The sequence below is a fragment of the Pan troglodytes genome, chromosome 11 (assembly GCF_028858775.2).
Source record: "Pan troglodytes isolate AG18354 chromosome 11, NHGRI_mPanTro3-v2.0_pri, whole genome shotgun sequence".
Taxonomy (NCBI): domain Eukaryota; kingdom Metazoa; phylum Chordata; class Mammalia; order Primates; family Hominidae; genus Pan; species Pan troglodytes.
The window spans coordinates 63,378,886-63,398,721 of record NC_072409.2 but is presented as its reverse complement, the minus strand read 5'-3'; the positions used below and the strand labels follow the sequence as shown (position 1 = coordinate 63,398,721).

At 36.3% G+C, this 19,836-nt stretch overlaps 1 protein-coding gene across 3 annotated transcripts in view; it reads left to right on the top strand.

Moving 5' to 3' along the window:
* ALDH1A1 (aldehyde dehydrogenase 1 family member A1) overlaps positions 1–9,567 on the top strand; it is a 179,256-nt gene extending 169,689 nt beyond the window's left edge. For all 3 annotated transcript variants that reach the window (XM_016960315.2, XM_016960316.3, NM_001246547.1), the window contains 3 exon segments: positions 560–717; positions 4,204–4,278; positions 8,958–9,567. In XM_016960315.2, coding sequence (XP_016815804.1) covers positions 560–717; positions 4,204–4,278; positions 8,958–9,030 — 306 coding nt within the window. In that variant the 3' untranslated portion in view covers positions 9,031–9,567.
* The last annotated feature ends 10,269 nt before the right edge of the window (positions 9,568–19,836 follow it).

Below are 19,836 nucleotides of genomic sequence, written 5' to 3'. Positions count from 1 at the left end.
CTTGGCTAATTATGAAAAGTAATTAGTAACTATTCTACTGAGTACAGTAGAATAGTTAATATTTTACCAATGGCATACAGGTATTTAAAGCATTATTATTATCAATCATTGCCTATTCATTTATCCAGCAGATTATCATTGCCTATTCATTTATCCAGTAGATTGCTTTCTGGCGCTTGTTATTATATGTAGTGACTTGGAAGATAAGAAAAACTAGAGAGTGAATTTAAAATATTCCCAAGTGAAAAAGAAATTCTGAAGTTAATGATTTGTTGCACAATCATAAGTTCTTGAAAGCTTAATTCCAACATCTAGAAACTTAATATTGCCTTAATTATTTGTACCCTTTCTTCTTCCAAAGGAAATTTAACACCTGACCATTATCTGTTTTCACCTACCATTTTTGCAGTTACCTATTTGGATTCTCACACATAGGTTTGAGATGAGAAGCAAAATCTTAATCAATTTAGGATAGTGTGTAGGAAAAAAAATCTACGATATCATTTAAAATATTTCATTTTAACCTATTATTTTTACTTATTTATTCCTTGTGGTATAGATTTTTGGACCAGTGCAGCAAATCATGAAGTTTAAATCTTTAGATGACGTGATCAAAAGAGCAAACAATACTTTCTATGGCTTATCAGCAGGAGTGTTTACCAAAGACATTGATAAAGCCATAACAATCTCCTCTGCTCTGCAGGCAGGAACAGTGTGGTAAGTCCAACCTAAGGAATGTAGCCTTTTCAGTAATAACCACATTAACAGATTACTACCTTGAACTTTTTCAGACTTGGATTTTTCATTTGGAATTACCTATCCTTCTAGAAAAGCAGTTGCTGCCTTGAAAAACAAACAAAAGGCTGGGTGCGGTGGCTCATGCCTGTAATTCCAGCACTTTGGGAGGCTGAGGTGGGTGGATCAGCTGACTGAGGTCAGCAGTTTGAGACCAGCCTGGCCAACATGGTGAAATGCCATGTCTACTAAAAATACAAAAATTAGCTGGGTGTGATGCCTGTAATCCCAGCTACATGGAGGATGAGGCAGGAGAATTGCTTGAGCCTGGGAGGCGGAGGTTTCAGTGAGCCGAGATCATGCCATTGCACTCTAGCCTCGGCAACAAGAGCAAAACTCCGTCTCAAAAAAAAAAAAAAAAAAAAAAAGCTGTATTGGAAGAACTTTAGGGAGGATATTTTCTTTAACTTTATCTAGCTTCTTGAAATTGCTTACCAAAAATATTGTATTGATGTTTGATTAACACAATATAAGAATTGCCAAGTAATTTCTGAGCACGTGGTACTATGCTGTATACAGGGAGGTAAAAGAGTAACAACAATATTTACTTGGTACCCTTGTGTATGCAAATATTCTTATATCAGCCTTCTTACTCTAGGATTATTAGAGATAATTGAGGTTATTTTTGAAAGATTGAATTTTGAAGATACCCTCCCTCTCCATTTTTGACCTAGTTTATATCTCTTATTTTTATACTTTAATCAAGAGGATATAAACATGAAGCCTGTGCCTCTCAAACTGTTGCATTCTGTACTCAACCGTCAGTCTCTAGACTATGTCTTTGGTCACTTTGGTCCCATTAGCCTCATTTTGGCCCCTCAGTCCTGGAAAAAGCACAAGATTATTTTCCTTCCCAACACTAAGTCACACCTAGATCAGACCTATGCAATATTCTCTTTTTCTTTCTTTCTTCTTTCTCTTTCTTTCTTTCTTTCTTTCTTTCTTCTTTCTCTCTCTCTCTCTTTCTTTCTCTTTCTCTCTTTTCTTTTCTTTCTTCTTTTTTGAGCTGGAGTCTCACTCTGTCACCCAGGCTGGAGTGCAATGGTGCGATCTTGGATCACTGCAACCTCTGCCTCCTGGGTTCAAGTGATTCTCCTGCCTCAGCCTCCCAACTAGCTGGGACTACAGGCATGTACCACCAAGCCCAGCTAATCTTTGTATTTTGTTTTTTTCTTTTTTTAGTAGAGACAGGGTTTCACCATGTTGGCCGGACTGGTCTCGAACTCCTGACCTCAAGTGATCCATCCGCCTTGGCCTCCCAAGGTGCTGGGATTACAGGCCTGAGCCACCATGCTGGCCTGGACCTATACAATATTCTAAGGCTGTGGTTCTCAGCCCTGGCTGTTCATTAGAATCATCTCGGGGGCTTTAAAAATGTATAAACTGATTTGGGGCAGGGGAGGGTATACATTAACACAAATTATATCAGTGCATAGTTTAAATTTCTCCTCCAAAGCTCATGTGGCAATTTAATTGCTGTTGTAACAACAATAGGAAGTGGGCCTAATGGGAGACTCTTAAATAAAATTCAGCAAGTTCTTCTTGAATAGTCAGTATAGCTAGTGATGAATATAGAATTTGCCTATGATAAAAGCATTAATAAAATTCAGCATAGTTACCATGTGTATGTATATTATCGCCACTTACTGAAGATATATATACCAAGTACTACAACAAGAATACTCTTCACGTGATCTTACGCATACCTTGAAACAATCCTATTAAATATTATCATCCCCACTTTACACATGAGGAAACGCTTGCGAAAGACAGATAACATTTTGAACTCAAAGTTTTTGCCAAGTGAACATTTCTCAGTTCCCTGTTAATTCACAGTAAAATAGTTTCATTTCTAGTCGACAGTAAAATGAGCAAATTTACTCTCTGCACTTTTTAACAAAGACAACTTTCAGTTTTGTATTTTCGACTAGCAGAATGTTCCATGCTTGTTTGATGAAGCTTGTTATGACATCACCCCACTGAGGGTCTTGGGAATCCTTGATCAGGAATTTCCTCTATTATGAAAAACAGAGGGGACCATCTTGTTACTACATATCCTAGAAGATAATAATTTTCTGGCATTGTCCCAGACCTAATAGCTGCTTGGTGTTTTCAGGAAAATTATTGAACTCTAGAGTTGCAGGAAGTTTACTCATAATTTCAAAGTAGGTATTTGATTTTGCAATTTAAAGGGCAATTAAACAAAGCTGAGACAATACTGCCTTTTATAAGTGTAAATTTATTAAAGGAATTATCCCTCCAGTATGAGAGACATAGTTAAGAACTTTATGGTCCAGTGAGAATGTGGAACTTCGGGAACTGGGATAGTGTTTTAACAAAGAAAACATCTGAATATTATCTCAGGATAAAAGTAATGACCAAACCTTCAAAGTATAATACAATTTATCTGGAAGCCACCCTGGTTTTTTGTTTGTTTGGTTGGTTGGTTTTCTAAATTTTTTTTGTAGAGGCAAGGGTTTGCTATGTTGCCCAGGCTGGTCTCAAACTCTTGGGCTCAAGTGATCCTCCTGCCTCAGTCTCCAGCTACTAACCCAGGCTCTGGAAGCCACATTTTTGTCCACTTATTAAAATAGCATGAAGGGAGAGAAAAGTATAAACATAAATCTCCTTTAAAAAGTGTTTTTCTCTTGCATATAATGAGAATCAGGTAAATAATTAGATTTTGCTAACTTTGGCCACCAGCAAATTTAAAGCTAAACAAATTGTTTATGGTCTGCAAAACTGCATTCTAATTTTCCCCATCTAGATCTTCTATTGTAATTTTTTGTTGGATTCTAATTACTACCATTCATGTAATTATGTTTGTTTATATAAGCATCTTTAAACACTTTATGAAATATGACAGGGAATAAATTATAATTAAACCCAACTCCTGCCAAGGCCTCTGTTTAAGCAATTTATTTAACCAATTAATGGGAAAAAAAATTAACTGAGTAATATGATACATATTACAATTGCAAAAGAAAATTGATTCTAGCCTGTTAAGTACAGAAACATCAAGAGAATTACAAGCTGATCCATATATAAGCAGTAATGAATACTGATCCAACAAATTCTAGCTTCTAGCAAACCATATCCTTCCCCCTACAGCATAGTGACTATTCTATCTTTTATAAATTCAGACTACCACTTCTCAGGGACACAATGTACGACAAAAATGACTATCCATATATATAGTTGCACTATTCTATTTGTTTCTAGGTAGTGTGTATCCATATATGTCTGCATTCTAATTTATAGTGCTGCTTTTTTTTTTTATCAAGATGAGTATGTTATAATGAAATTAATGGAGTTTGTAAGGAGCTTTCCAAATTTCTAAAACTGCCAAAAAGGATTTTTTTTTCACACATTAAGTATTGTCTATAATGCACTTTTCTTTTCCTTCAGGGTGAATTGCTATGGCGTGGTAAGTGCCCAGTGCCCCTTTGGTGGATTCAAGATGTCTGGAAATGGAAGAGAACTGTAAGATTAACGTTCTATTAATATAAATATTTATTTTTATGAAAATGATTTTCATTCCCAGGGAATTAACTCATAGTTTTCACCTTAAATAAAACCTGCCTCTGTTCTTTCCTGGAGATTCATAGCACCAAATAGCTTATTAAACGTGGGATGTACTCCATAAGTGCAAAAGGTGATTGCAGAACGGCAACATAATTTACTAAGTTCCTACTATATTTTAGGGACTATATTAAGCAACTTACATTGGTGATTGTAATATTGCTTGCTTTTAGAATTGCTTGCTATATATATGAATGTAATCCATTTGGGAAACATTTCCAGAAAAGAGGTGGAAACTATGCATTGGTGATTGCAAGAAAGGTGCAAATGTAAACACTCTAGTTATTTGAATAAACCATTTAAATAAGTAAATTAGGTGACTTATGTAAAGGAAATTTCAGTGTAAGAGGAATGATTCCCATTTGTTGAGATATTATTGATGTAGACTTTAAAATTTTTTATTACCATAAGAAGTTATTTTTAGTACTAAAACTTAAACCTAAAAGGAAATTTGAGGAAAACATGTTTTATAGTAGTGACTAGATTAAGAATATTTATATATAAATGCATTTATGAAATTTCAATTGCTTTTGAAACTAGGGTTTATAGACTTTTTAAGTATGCACATATATATGTAAATACAGAAAGTAGTGGCAATATGCTTAGTTGATTTTGTTTAGGCAATTTTAGTCATTTTATTTCTTAAAACTTTTTTACATGTATTAATGTAAACATTTATGAAGAAAAAAGAAATAGAAACCTTATAGTATCAAACACAGATTGTAAACTTGCTCATTTTGCAATTAGGAAGTGAAAATGTGTCTTTCTCAATTTCTAAATGTATTAAATGGTTGAGTACTGTACTCTAACGAATCAGCAAAATTACAAGGAAACAAATATCTCTGAGGAGTCAGTGAAATGGGGGAATTATAAAATGACCAGTCTACTTTCTTAATATGCTTTCATTTATTAAGCACTTGCTATGTGTAAGGTCCTAGGAACCCCAGAGACATGATACCATGTTCCATGCTCTACATAGCTGTGGTGGCAGGACATGCAAAATAACCTACATACACTATGAAATAAGTAGTAATATACTGGGATTCCATATCCTATGGAGGTAGAGAAGCAATTAAAGTACAGAGCAAACTATTGAAGAAAACCTAGACACTACCAGAGTATAAGAGTCAGGATGGCATCTCTCTAACCATCACTATTTTCATCTGTCAGACAAGGCCAAGGATTGTGAGTGTGGATAAGAGTGGAAGAAGAAAATAGATCTTTTAACCTCTATTCCATGCTTAAGATTCTATAGTTCTGACCCCATTGGAAATCCAGTGGTTGAAAACTTAATGGCAGTTTATAGAGAAGAAAACTTCTCCTAACAGAAGAGATAAAACTTCCTCTAGGGCAGAAAGCAAGTGTAGGATATCAATTAGTAGAGAAGAGGGCTTTCTTGCATGGAACATTACATGTGGTATGTTGAGGGGCTAGTGAATTTGGTTGATTGGTGTGGATTTATGGGGATGAAAAATATGATTTCAGAGTAACATATGATACAGATTAAGAAGTCCTGCATTTAAGAAATTTGACTTAGATTTTATTAGTGGAGTAGTGAAAAGCCATGGATATATTTAGGATGTTGCTGAAGTAGAACAAAAAGTTAGCCCATCAAAAATGCATGGCGTAGCTGAGAAAACATTACTGGAGTCTGACCAGCTGAATTTGATTCCTAATTCCGCCACTTGCTAGCCATGCACCCCAGTTCAAGCTACCTAACTTCTGAGCCTCTACTTTCTCATATTTCATGGAGATGTTCACATTCCTCTTAAGATGGAATGAGAGTTCTTGTGGGAGTTAAATGACATACTGAATATTAAATCCCTAGCCACATAACTGTCACAAAATGCAAATTCAACAAATGGGTTTCTTCCTTCCCTAGTTTCTTCTCTTTCTATTACTGGAGAATCTCTTGGCAAAACTAATTACTTTGTACAAAAAGTAAGAACAAAGGTTAGATTACTCTGAAGGGCAGTTGGTTCATTTCTGGCCTGGTTATCTAACAACACATTTCACTGAGAACATTAAAGATAAATTAATCAAAAGGAATGCAAGACTAAAGTAGACCAAACATGTCAATTTCGTTGAACATAATTTGGTCAGACTTTAAGGTGAAGGCATAAAGAAATCAAATAAGAGAAGGACTGAAAACGGGAATCAACCATCAGTAATTTCCTAAAAATCTAGAACATGAGTATAGATAATTTCTTTCAAATACAAAGGAAAAAGTTGTGGGTTTTTTTTTTTTTTACTTCAAAAATTCAACTAGACAATGCTACAGTTAAAGTGTACCTGAAACCAAATTTGGTGAATTTAATAACCAAGTCATTTGCTGCAAGATGTTCCAAGAGTTACAAGTTATTACTCAGGCGATAACCTCAAATGACTCCCAAGAGTTAAATTATAAATTTTCCTCAACAATAGAGAGAATTGATCAGTTGAGGACAGAGTCCTCAAAGAGCGAAAAATGGTGTTATGCAGACCCCAATGTGTTTGAAGGTGATACAGAGTATGCAAATCTTGATTTTGCATCTCTGATCATAGTGTTGGCTCTGGGATTAAAAAGACAGAAATTCCTCCCTTTGTGTAACTGTACTGTTTCACTTAGGTTAACGTAGGTCCTTTAAGACTTTGCTAGTATGCCATTTTAAACTTGATTGGCTCTTAGCCCCTCCCACCATATTTTTTTCCTCCTGTCCCATAGAAAAGGGAGCAAGGAAGTGTAAACTAATGGTCGTATAGTGAGAACACAAATGAATTTTTTTTCTTGATATTTACCAAGTGTGTTCAGCAAACAGTTCTTATGTGCCTACTTAATTAGTGCCAGTCTTAATCCTGGGTACAGAGAGGAAATCAGATGTAATGTGGTACTAGTGCCTTTTTTTTTTTTTACTGTGTGGACCCTGGACAAGAAGCATAGGTTGATATCACTTGCAAGTTTATTACCAATGCCAACTCAGGCTTCACTCGAGACCTGCTAATTCAGAATCAGTATTTGAATAAGGTCCCAGGTGATTTGTACATTGAAGATGTTAGAAGTATACAAACAGTAACTCACAGACATAGTAAGATGAAGAGAAATCCAAACAGATGTTTGGGGCTATGTCGTAGATATAGTATAGGCATAGGAATCCTAAGGAGCAGGACATATTTTTCAGCCTGAATATGACAAAAATCCCACTTATTACTCTCCTGAGAGCTTCAAGTGCCTATATGACCCAAAATACAATGGAAAGCCTATTGGCGAAAGTCATGGGTTGATTGATCTAACCCTGAGATAAAATACTTATTAAAATATTATCTTTTAATGGGTTTCAGACAACTGAGGCTAAGCCCTTTAATTACTTTAAGGACCATGCTCACTGAAGCTTTTAAAAGGTATTTTCAAAAGCTTAATTGCCCAAGAAAATAATCAGTGTAAGAGTATTAGGTTACCCAGCAGAAAATGATGTCTTCTACATACCTGTCTACATCACAAGAAGGGAGGGGTAAAAAAGGATCAAGATCTTATTCTTCTGTAAGCCTACATGTGCATGAGTGTTATGATTTTGAGACTACTCTTATATACATGTAATTTGATCCTCTTATCAAAACAATATAGAGAATAACTGAGCCCAATCTTTTTAGTCATCTCTTCAACAAGGGGTAAATCAGTCAGTTTCTAAAACTGGTGGGAGGTCTCCATAAACCTGATAACAAGATCCCAAAATCCAAACTGATTGACTTGAGTTAATTCCTGATCATTTGGGTTGAACTTAAGAGTTATACAAGAAAATGGTAGGGGACGAGGAGGTTGTATAAAGGGGAAAAAACAACAACTGCAAAAAGCCCAAGAGCCTGAATTTAGACCAATCTATCATCTTCCTCCTCTTAAAAAGAAAACAATTTAAAAACTTTAAATAAAAAATAAAGGTCAGGTTTTTGTTTTGCCAAGAATCAAAAGATTTTGCTGAAACTACTGCTGCAAAATATTTTGTTTCAAGCCATCTTAGGGCACCTCAGACTAGAAATGAAACCATGATCAATTTCTATCCCCTTACCACTTCTATGACAATCACACATGGTAAATACAAGCTCTGCTCTAGTACTACAATAAAACTGTAGAACTAGAGTAGACCTTGTAGTGATCATATATTACTACTTCTCCTCTTGTCCTATGTCCATCTTATTTCAATCTAAACTAGAAATGACAAAATTCTTGTTGGGTCGAATTGTCTTTTGAGTAGTTTTAGAGCTTTTCGTTTTCATTTCTCCAAGATGATCTTGTTGCATCTGCAGTTCGAGTTTTTAAAATCAAGTAGAATAATGTCAAAAGGGGACAATTTATGTGAGAAATCAACTGACAGTACATGATTATTTAAAATGAAAGTTTTAAAGAAAACTTTCCCCACAAGGGAATCTGTGTAAGACCAGAAATCTTATGATTGGCTAGCTACTATATAAAATGCTCTGTACACAAGAAATATTTTCTGTTGTCCCTAGCCAGTAAAACAAGAACAAACTTGTACCAAACATGAACTACAGTATATTTATACTGTTGTGCTAAATGGTGTTTGTGGGTATGTTTTTCTTCTCTCTAGGGGAGAGTACGGTTTCCATGAATATACAGAGGTCAAAACAGTCACAGTGAAAATCTCTCAGAAGAACTCATAAAGAAAATACAAGAGTGGAGAGAAGCTCTTCAATAGCTAAGCATCTCCTTACAGTCACTAATATAGTAGATTTTAAAGACAAAATTTTTCTTTTCTTGATTTTTTTAAACATAAGCTAAATCATATTAGTATTAATACTATCCATAGAAAACTTGACATGTAGCTTCTTCTGAAAGAATTATTTGCCTTCTGAAATGTGACCCCCAAGTCCTATCCTAAATAAAAAAAGACAAATTCGGATGTATGATCTCTCTAGCTTTGTCATAGTTATGTGATTTTCCTTTGTAGCTACTTTTGCAGGATAATCATTTTATAGAAAAGGAACAGTTGCATTTAGCTTCTTTCCCTTAGTGACTCTTGAAGTACTTAACATACACGTTAACTGCAGAGTAAATTGCTCTGTTCCCAGTAGTTATAAAGTCCTTGGACTGTTTTGAAAAGTTTCCTAGGATGTCATGTCTGCTTGTCAAAAGAAATAATCCCTGTAATATTTAGCTGTAAACTGAATATAAAGCTTAATAAAAACAACCTTGCATGATTCTTGTTACTTTTGAATTTTTTTAAGTACAAGTTTTGGTTACAGTGATTTCTTCTTGTCACTTAAAAGCAGTGTTAAACTGAGCATAAAGGTATGTTTAAAAGTAAAAGTCTAATCCACCTATTCTCAAATGGGTAAAGAAACATGTTGTATTTTCCAAAAGAATTCTCAAAATCAGTGGATTTTATCTGAAATAGATGGCCTCAGTCCTTCAGTAAGCAATTATTGAGTTCCTACAAAGTTTTGGGTATGTGTTAAGTGTTGTAGAAAAGAGGTGAATAATGAATGGTCCATTATCTGAAGATCTTTAATTTAGTGGTTAATAAAGACACAATCCCTGCACCACAGAAAGGAGGGGTCATAAAAAAAATGAGGATTTTAGAAACTTGTACTGACTTGCAGAAGTGGTCATGATGAAGGCTAACTGAGGGAATCGGGAATGGCCTCAGGTAGGAAATTTGACTGAATATAAACCTTAATAATGGGCAAATTTGCAATGAATAAAAGGGAAAGAGGTTCTACAAAATTTATCAGGACATGTTCCATTGAAAAAACATTCGGAAAAATTCTATACGATATATTTTCCTCTCTTGGAATTTCAAATTGCACATCGGCAGCATATTATAGGTTTCGAGAAGTCCTGCAACCTTCTTAGTTTTAATAGAGCCCCCCCTTTTTTTTTTCCAAATTAGCAGAGACTTTGTCTCCTCTCCCTCACCTCCTCAGTCACCACCAATTAACATTAAGAAACCCATGCTGGGCTGAATACAGTGGCTCAGTCCTGTAATCCTAGCACTTTGGGAGGCCACAGCAGGTGGATCTGTTGAGCCCAGGAGTTTGACACCAGCCTGGGCAATGGGCAAAATCCCAACTTTATTTAAAAAAAAAAATTAGCCAGGCATAGGGGCACAAACCTGTGGTCCCACCTACATGAGAGGCTGAGGCAGGAGGATGGCTTGAACCTGGGAGATCGAGGCTGCAGTGAGCCATGATCATACTACTGCACTCTAGCCTGGGTGACAGAGTGGGACCCTGTTTCAAAAATAAAAATAAAAATAAAAACCCTTGCTGTCCTATGCAATGAGGGAACCCTTAGAGTTCTAAGGAGAGATCTGGGATTCAAAAGAGAGCAGCTGAAAAAAATGTCCTCCCCATGAAACTACACCAAGCTTACACATTTACCCCCTCATAACAGAATTGCTGCTTGTGTTTTCATTCTTCTGTTGTGCTTCCATATACAAAGTGATTTAGGCCCAAATGAAATGAACATTTGTGTATAACTATACACATTCTAAAATTTTTTTAGTTTAGCAACTTAGGATAACATTTTTTTCAGATTTTATATAAGTTTATCATTTTACATTAACAGACACTTCAGTGCCTCTATTATTAGGACACTACTAGCTGCTGCAGTCAAGTGTAACAATGTAAGAACAAATGAAGTTCATTGGCTTCTTTTACAGGAAATAATTTAACTCCCATTTCGAGAGTTTTTCAAACTTATGTTGGCCTATAAACTTTGCAATTTGGACTACCTCGTAAGATTTGGGACATGTTTACCCTATTGAAAACTGAAGAAACCAAAGCCTTGGGGAGAACTGAAAGGTCTTTGGACAATGAGAAGGAAAAGTGTCCAAACACAGAGGGAGTTGTGTTTTCCTAAAGCCAGACAGTGTCTACATTTTAAAAGATGTGTTTAAAGCCACGTGTAAATAAATTAATAGGTAGACAAGTTAATATTGTAAAGGCATGCAACCAGAACATTTTAAAATGTGTAACAAAGAAAGCAGAGGACAGAACAAGACAAAAGCCAGAAGCAAGTTTAAATATTTGAAAATTTTCATTGTATAAATAAGACATTACAGGATTAAACAGAAAATATCTGTTTTATATTGGCTCGTTCTGAGTCTCTAGACATTATTTGTATTATATTTCATTATTTATATTAAAGCCATACAGGTAGTAATTCTTAAAACCTTGAAAAGTTAAAAAGTATCTTATTAGCTCATGTGCTAGAGGAATTCCAGTAAGAAATTTCATCTTGAAAAATTCAGTTTTGCAGTCATAACTATGATCTCATTGTCCTCAGTGTACAAATGGGAAAGTATTTTTATCTCCAGGAATACCAAACTAAGTGACAGAGGTTGGAATTCACTTTTTTAGGCAGAGACAACATCAGGTATCAGATACTCATTCACAAATGTCTAATCTAGTTCGGTTTTCTTCTTTTTCTTTTTTCTGTTTTGTTGTTGTGGTTGTTGTTGTTGTTTTGTCTTTTTGTTGTTGTTATCTTCTAAGGATACATACTTCTGGCTTTATTGAATACATACCTCTGGCTTTATTTTGAAACAGCCAACAAGAAATGGAAGGCAGGTTAAACGTTTTTCTTAAATTCTTGTGACCAACTCAAATAGAACCAACTCAGAGAATTTTAGCCATTTCTTCACATAATTCAGGAGGGAGCAATGAACTCAAAAGATCTTTTCTCTGGGCAATGTGTGTAATGTTTTGAGTGTCTAATTTCACTTGAACACTTAGAAATGCAATTCTGCAAATTAGTTCTCCTGGCTTTTTCAGAGTATACTACATGACCAGGTTACATTTTCACATGAAACACATTTGCTATTAGAGTTTCATTTACTGATTTATCCTGGGATTTTTTAAAATTTTATTTTATTTTAAGTTCCAGGATACATGTGCAGGATGTGAAATACCATTTGACCCAGCAATCCCATTACTGGGTATACACCTAAAGGAGTATAAATCGTTCTGTTATAAAGATACATGCACATGTATGTTCACTGCAACACTATTCACAATAATAAAGACATGAAATCAACCCATCTGCTCATCAATGATAGACTAGATAAAAAAAATGTGCTACATGTACACCATAGGATACTATGCAGCCATAAAAAGAATGAGATCATGTCCTTTGCATGGACATGGATGGAGCTGAAAGCCATTATCTTCAGCAAACTAACACAAGAACAGAATACCTTGGGATTTTTTAATGTTCTCTGGAGACGTGTTTGAGCTTTTCCAGTCTGGTGGTGAAAGAATATATTGAAAGGGAAATTGGCAATGAGAACTAAATTTTCTAGATACCAGAATTTAGTGACTGCCAGGAATGCAGGAAAGCTTTCTGTTGTAGGACACAAGGACTGTAGCATCCTGGAGAATATCCTGAGTCAAGACACAAGGGAGGGAAAAGAGTTCACTTACCATTCTGACATTCTGTGGAAGAGCAGAGGTGGTGTCTCTCTGAAGACCAAACCACAAAATTCTCTGTGGGTGCTTGAGACAAGTCAAGATCATGTCTCTTAATTGGCCCTTTGATTCTGGGTGGTGGGTTTATCCCAGAGAAAAACAGTCTCATCCATAAACATCTAGGTTAATTCCCAATTCCCTAGCAAGTCAAGTTTATCACCTAAAGAAATACCAAAGAAATAACAATGCTTTTTGGACATTTAGTGCTGCTGGGCGCAGTGGCTCATACATGTAATCCCAGCACTTTGGGAGGCTGAGGTAGCTGGATCATTTAAGTCCAGGAGTTTGAGACCAGCCTGGGCAACATGGTGAAAATCCCTCTCTACAAAAAATTAGCCACGTGTGGTGGCAGGCACCTGTAGTCCCAGCTACTCAGGAGGCTGAGGTGGGAAGATCACCTGAGCCTGGGAGGTTGAGGCTGCAGTGAGTGGTGATGGCGCCACTATACTCCAGACTGTCTCAAAAAAAAAAAAAAAAGAAGAAAAGTAAAGAAAAATAAAATACTTTAGTGCCATGTGCTGAATAGTTTCACAAGAATTTAGTTTTTAAAAAATGGACATCTCTGAGTTTTACAGACATGTTCATAGGAGGCTGCCATAGTGCTATGCTGGAGTGTTTCACCAGAGTTTTAGGATTTTGTTTGCTTTTTGTCAAGTCACTTATGTAAAGATTCATCAGGGCTAGACAAATACACTAAATATGAAAACACAAAATTGACCTAGGTAGGCAACTGATTTTCCTTTAACTGTTTATTTTAAAACAATTTCAAATATTTAGAGGAGCTGCTACAGCAGTGCCAAGAACTCCCGTATAGCCTTTGTTCCTTATTTTTAAATATTCTTCTTTCTTGACATTATCATTTTCATTCTTTTTTTTGAGACAAACTTGAGAATAATTTTTAGACATCATGCCCTTTTACCCCAAATCCTTCAATTGGGTCATTCTTTCACAAAACCACAGCACAATTATCTCATTCAGGAAATTTAATATTGACAAAATACCATTATCTAATACATGATCTATTTAAAACTATTTAAAAATTTTCTCAAATTGTTCTAATATCCTTTTTTTTTTTAAATGTAGTCTCCCTCTGTTGCCCAGGCTGGAGTGCAGTGGTGTGATCTCAGTTCACTGCAGCCTCCACCTCCCAGGTTCATGAGATTCTCCTGCCTCAGCCTCCGTGTAGAGACACGGTTTCACCATGTTGGCCAGACTGGTCACAAACTCCTGACCTCAAGTGATCCACCCACCTCGGCCTCCCAAAGTGCTGGGATAACAAGTGTGAGCCACTGCACCCGGCCTACTAATGTCTTTTATGGCGTTTTCCCTCATTATCTAAAAATTAATTCTGAATCATGTGTTATATTTAGTTATTATGGTTTCCTTTCCTCTTACTTTTCCTTAATAATGGCAATACAACTTGTAAGCACACCTAATATTCAATCAGGTTGCTAATACTGTCTTGGCTTGGGAGGGAAATGTAAGGGACGAGTTAACAAGAATCAGCCAAAAGCAGGTGGATGGTTTTAGAGAGTAAATAGTTCAATATATGATTATTAATTACCATTCTCCATGATAAACCAGATAAGAGTATGTATGCAGGCTGGAAAATGATCCTTCTTTCTTGGACAATTGTAAAGAAAAGTTGAATGTTCCCTTGAGGATCTTAGTCTCTGCTCTTGGTGTGTGTTATTACAATATTGCCCTTTGTTAGTTGATTTCCTAGCTTATTTGAACATTTTTCCTTAATAATGGGTTGCCTATGTTCTGATGTCATCTGGGTAGATACCTACATATCAATTAGTTACAAATCCCTTAGTCACATAAAACATTTTAAATTACTTTCCTTTAAAAGTCCAATTACAGTAGAAAGATCTTGATTTTTAGATTTAAATAGATGCTGCATTCTGATTCCGCCATGCACTAGTGGTATGGTCTTAGGTCACTTATTAAACCTTTCTCATATAGTAGTCATTCAGCAGATCAGAGTGGCTACTAATATTTGTGAAGCAATACAATGTTATGTAGAACATTGGTTATGCATAATCACATGGGAACTTGGAGCCCAGCAATTTGGTTTCCAATTCGTATTCTGCACTCAGTGGCCTTGGGATTTGGAAAAAATTATCCAATCTTCCTAAATTCCAGTTTCCTTTATGTAAAAAGAATTAATAACGATATCTATTTAATTGGGATATTCTATTAAATGAAATAATATTTGTAAAATGCCTAGCAGGCTTTCTAAGACACAAGTGCCCAATACATGTTACCTATCTACTAAATGGATGTCTAGGCACTGACGATTATTTCAACAAAAATAATATAAGTTTCCTGTACACACCAAGGTCTTCCTCTTGTCCTTGACTTTGAATCTTCCTTCTACATCCTCTTTCTCTCAGTCTTCCTTTGTCCTAGTTGTTAGACCAATCTCAGTTACTACTTCATAATTGTGATGCTTTGCCCATTCCATCCATTCTTTTTTTTTTTTTGCTGTTGTTTAATCATTCCCTTCAGATAAAGGCTAAAATTCTCCATCAAAGAAATAACAGGGTGGAAAAGAATGTGAGCCAAAAACTCGGCTTAGAGTTGAGGTTAGAAATTTAAATACATCTAATACCAAAGCAGGGCTAGTTCTAATTAAATGAACTCAACTGCCTTTCACTCCATAGTTACCAGTCATCATGGCTAATCTTTACGCTAATAGTCAGGGACAGGGGGACTAAGGGAACAACAAACAGACGAGGCTGGTTTCAAATGCAGCATAGGAACCCACAATGATGTTGGTCATCCGATGACTGATTCAAAGACTCAGCCCGCATGAATTCAATGGGAAGGATTAGTGGACGGAAAAGCACATGGCTTAGCATTTGTGCCCACTGCTCAGTCATCCGACATTCTTATAACCACAAAATGTCAGAACTAGGAAAGAACCTAGTGTTCTTCTAGCCCAATAACTTCATCTCACAGAGGCATAAAGAAATCAAGCGACACTTGAAAGGCTATTAAATTATCAGTGGCAGAGTTTAGTTAATACGCTTTGTCTTCTAACTCCTACTTCTGTACTATTGCCTTTATTCCATGTGGCACTGCGAACATTTAACTGATATTTGATTAAATATGTAACATCCGTTGTTGCATCTTATTTGTATTTATCTCATTTACTATATTTTATTTCTTTTGTCTAAAAAAGAAAAAGTTATATAACAACCATGTTTCGTTTCATTTGTATGTATTATATTTATTGAAATGTATCCCTTTTGTCTAAAAAGGAAAAGCTCTAAATGATAGCTTTTATAAATCCTCAATGCAAATTAGTTTCGTTCATCTGTAAAAACAGTGTATTGATAATTGAGCTACAAAGGTAAAATTGCTAATTTAGATATATAAAAATAAAAATATATTTATTTAACAGTCATTGCAGAGTCAAAATACTGTGGAAAAAATACCGAGAACTGCAAAAGGAATAATGGGCATTATGTTCTTGTTCTCTGCGAGCACAGTTCTGAGTCCTGCACAGAAGTCATTTGCTTCATATAAAAATGAAAGATCCTGCTCTTGCAATGATTAAATCTAATAGAGGAAATGAGAAACACACACACAATCATGGAAATAAAAGACAGAATGCACAGAGTGTTATAAGATTGACAGCAACAAAAATCTGCAATTGTTTGGAGGGAGAAAAATGGCTTCTCCCTGCAGTGACTTCGATGCACTAGGCAGCATTTGGCCTAGCCTCTGACATGGAGAAGGACCAGAACATTTGCAGAATGTGTGCAGGCAGAAGGGACATTCTGGCCTGAAAATGAATCTATAAGTGGAAAAAATCCAGGTTTATATGACATAGTTTCTGTTTCATTGGAAGATCAGGCTGGACAGCATTTCAAGACTTTTACCTGTAAAATGCAGAAAGTACTACTGGTCTCACATGGTTACTGAGAGGAGAAAATGAAGTAATACTTAAGTCTAGATCTCTCAGACAACCTCTGTTGTCAAAACAGAGGAAACCTTGAATTCCAAGTCAAGCCACAAAAAATCAGACAAGGAGGAACTTTAAAATGAATGGTAAATTCATTGGGGTTGAATTTTTCATTAAATTTTTACTTTTAAATAATTGTAGATTCACATAATTGTTAGCTATAATAGAAAGAGTCTTCATGTACCCTTTACCCAGTTTCCCACAATGGTAACACCTTGCAAAACTCTAACACAATATCACAACCAGAACACTAACACGATTACAGCCAAGATACAAAACATTTCCATCGTCACATGGACCGCTCATGTTGCCCTTTTATTACCATAATCATATCCCTCCCACTCTTACCCCTTCCTTAACTTCCGGCAATCTGTTCTCTATTTCTAGAATTTTGTCATTTCGAGAATCATATAGTATGTAATTTTTTGTGATTGGCTTTTGTTCCTCCACTAAGTATAATTCTCTGCAGATTCACCCAAGTTGTTGCACATATTGAATCATAACAAAGACCCACACATAATTGATTGCATTTTTCCACTTGCAATGGGAATTGTTTTGACAGGTCCTAAGACAGGTATCTTTGGAGTCAGGTTTATTTCTTTTCTTCTTTAATAACATCTGGGAGTAGCTGAAGTGTCTTACCATGCCCTAGTCAAGTATGTAAACAGAATGGCAATGGAAAGGTGGGTTAGTGGGAGGAGAATCTGTTGACAGAAACATGGAATATTCTACTTCCCTAGTTTTGTAGGTGTCACTGAATCTCCTCTGAAGTTCTGAGTTATATTTGAGAAAACAGAAGGGACAGTTCTTGCAACTTTCTTGTTAAAAACGAAACGAAGCCTTGAAAGGTATTAAGTAGGGCCCCCATGTGAGAGAATGTGCCTCGTGTTCTTAGACAGGCACAAACGGGTCAGGTCAACCCCACGAGTCTTCATTCATGAATCCTCCTCTGAAAGCCTGAGGCACAAAACATGTGGCTTTTCCCTTAGGACTTTTGGACATATTAGTCCCCACCCCGCCAAACATGATCCCCACCAACATCCCCCTCATCCAAAAGAAGTTATATTGTCCCTATATGAACTTGGCTCTGTCTTTACTTCCCCAGCTGCTGACTTGGGCTAAGACTACCCCAGCCCTCAGCAGCACTCCAGGCCCCTTCCTGCTGAATGAAAGGTCATGGAACAATCCAGAAGAGCTGCATCCCTTACTGCATGTGAGTAAGCTCCAGGCACTATTCTAAGTGCACTCAAGCATTACCTCATTTTCTCCTCTCAACAACCATGTGAGACCAGCAGTACATTCTCCATTTTACAGGTGAGGAAACTGAGGCTCAGAAAATTTAACCAACTTGACAAAGTTACAGGGCTAGTAATTAAAAGCTTGGGAATTCAAAGCCAGGCAGTCTAACTACATAATCGCCCTCATTCTTAGACATTAAACTGTAATAACTGAATGTCAGGCCCAGTCAAGCAATTGCAAATTATAGAATATCACTAGTAAAACTTAATTTTGTTCTTTTGCATTCATAGTTTGAGTCATAAGAACATTTTGTTCTTTTGCATTCATGTTTCATAAAAAGTCGTTGAGGATTTTCAGATTTCAAATATATTCTATTTTTCTCCTCTTTTTAATATTTAAATCTAGATCTCTCAGATAATCTCTGTTGGCAAAAAGATCCATAGGCAGTGGCCTCGATGGAAGGTAATCCTCTGAAAACAAAACTGTTGGAGAAATCCTTTCATGTCTCTTTATTGCCCATTTTCACAAAGGAACACATGAAGGAAATTGTCATCTCTCTTACACATTGGCCCTACCAGCCAAAAATGTACCCAAGTGTTCCTCTGCAATGAAAACAGTGGCCTCCACAACTCTAGTGCCCAAGGTCTTAGGCCACGTGAAGTGACTGTGGGGCCTCTATAACATTTCAAGACTTTTAAGCTACTCTCAGTTAATTTTCAAGGGTTGAAGGATTTTATTAGGACTTACCTCCACCAAAAACGAAGAAAGTGCCAGTTTTTAGGCATTTCAAGTCTTGAGGAAAAATATGGAGAAAGAAGTCCTCAGATTCAAGAATTTTCTTATACTCAAACTATGACTAAGTGAAAAGTCAGGGTAGGGTTTGGGGGAAATAAGGAATGAAGGCATAAGATTTGAAGGCACAGATACTACAGTGGGAGGAAGCACTGTATTTTATTATAGTGGTAACACAGGTGCTGCTTTAACATTTGAGTTAGTGAAGATCTCCACCCAGAAGCCTTTCCTCCTGCCCTCTTTTTTCTATACTTCTAGTCACTTGGTGCTCCCACATGTCTTGTAGCACACTCAGTTCATCTCTCGCCTCGAACTTACTGCTCTCAGCTGTAACTCTCTGTTTATCTGCCTGCTTCACACACTAGAACTGAGAAATGACAACCCAAGACCTGAGGCTACACTTTTATTTTATACTCCTAGATTCGGCACAGAGTTTAGTACTTGTTAGCAGTTCTTTCCTTTATTTTATTTAACTTATAGAGATGAGGTCTCACTGTGTTGCCCAGGCTGGTCTTGAGCTCCTGAGCTCAAGCGTTCCCCCCCTCCTCAGCCTCCCAAAGCGATAGGATAACAGGTATGAGCCACTAAGCCTGACCTTATTAGCAGTTCTAATATACTCTAACTTATAGAGTGGATTTATACTTTGGCATCCTGGTCTTTTGAAAATTCTTGGTTACACATCCAAAAAATACTTTATATGTAAAATATATATGTTGGATGTTCTGTGACTCTAATTTTTGCCATTTGTTCTTCTCAAACCTTTACATCTAGAGATAATGAAACTATATGGATATCGATGATCAGGGAGTGGAGGCTACGAAGTAGCCAGATCCACTGGATATCTTGGTGTCATTTTTCTCATCATCGCACATAAAAGAAATACTACAGAGACATTGCAAAGAAGAGCTAACTTTAGCATCACACAGATTTGCTTCAAAGAACCAGCTCTTACTCTGATGTGAATAGCTGTGCTACTTTGGGTAAAATAGCAA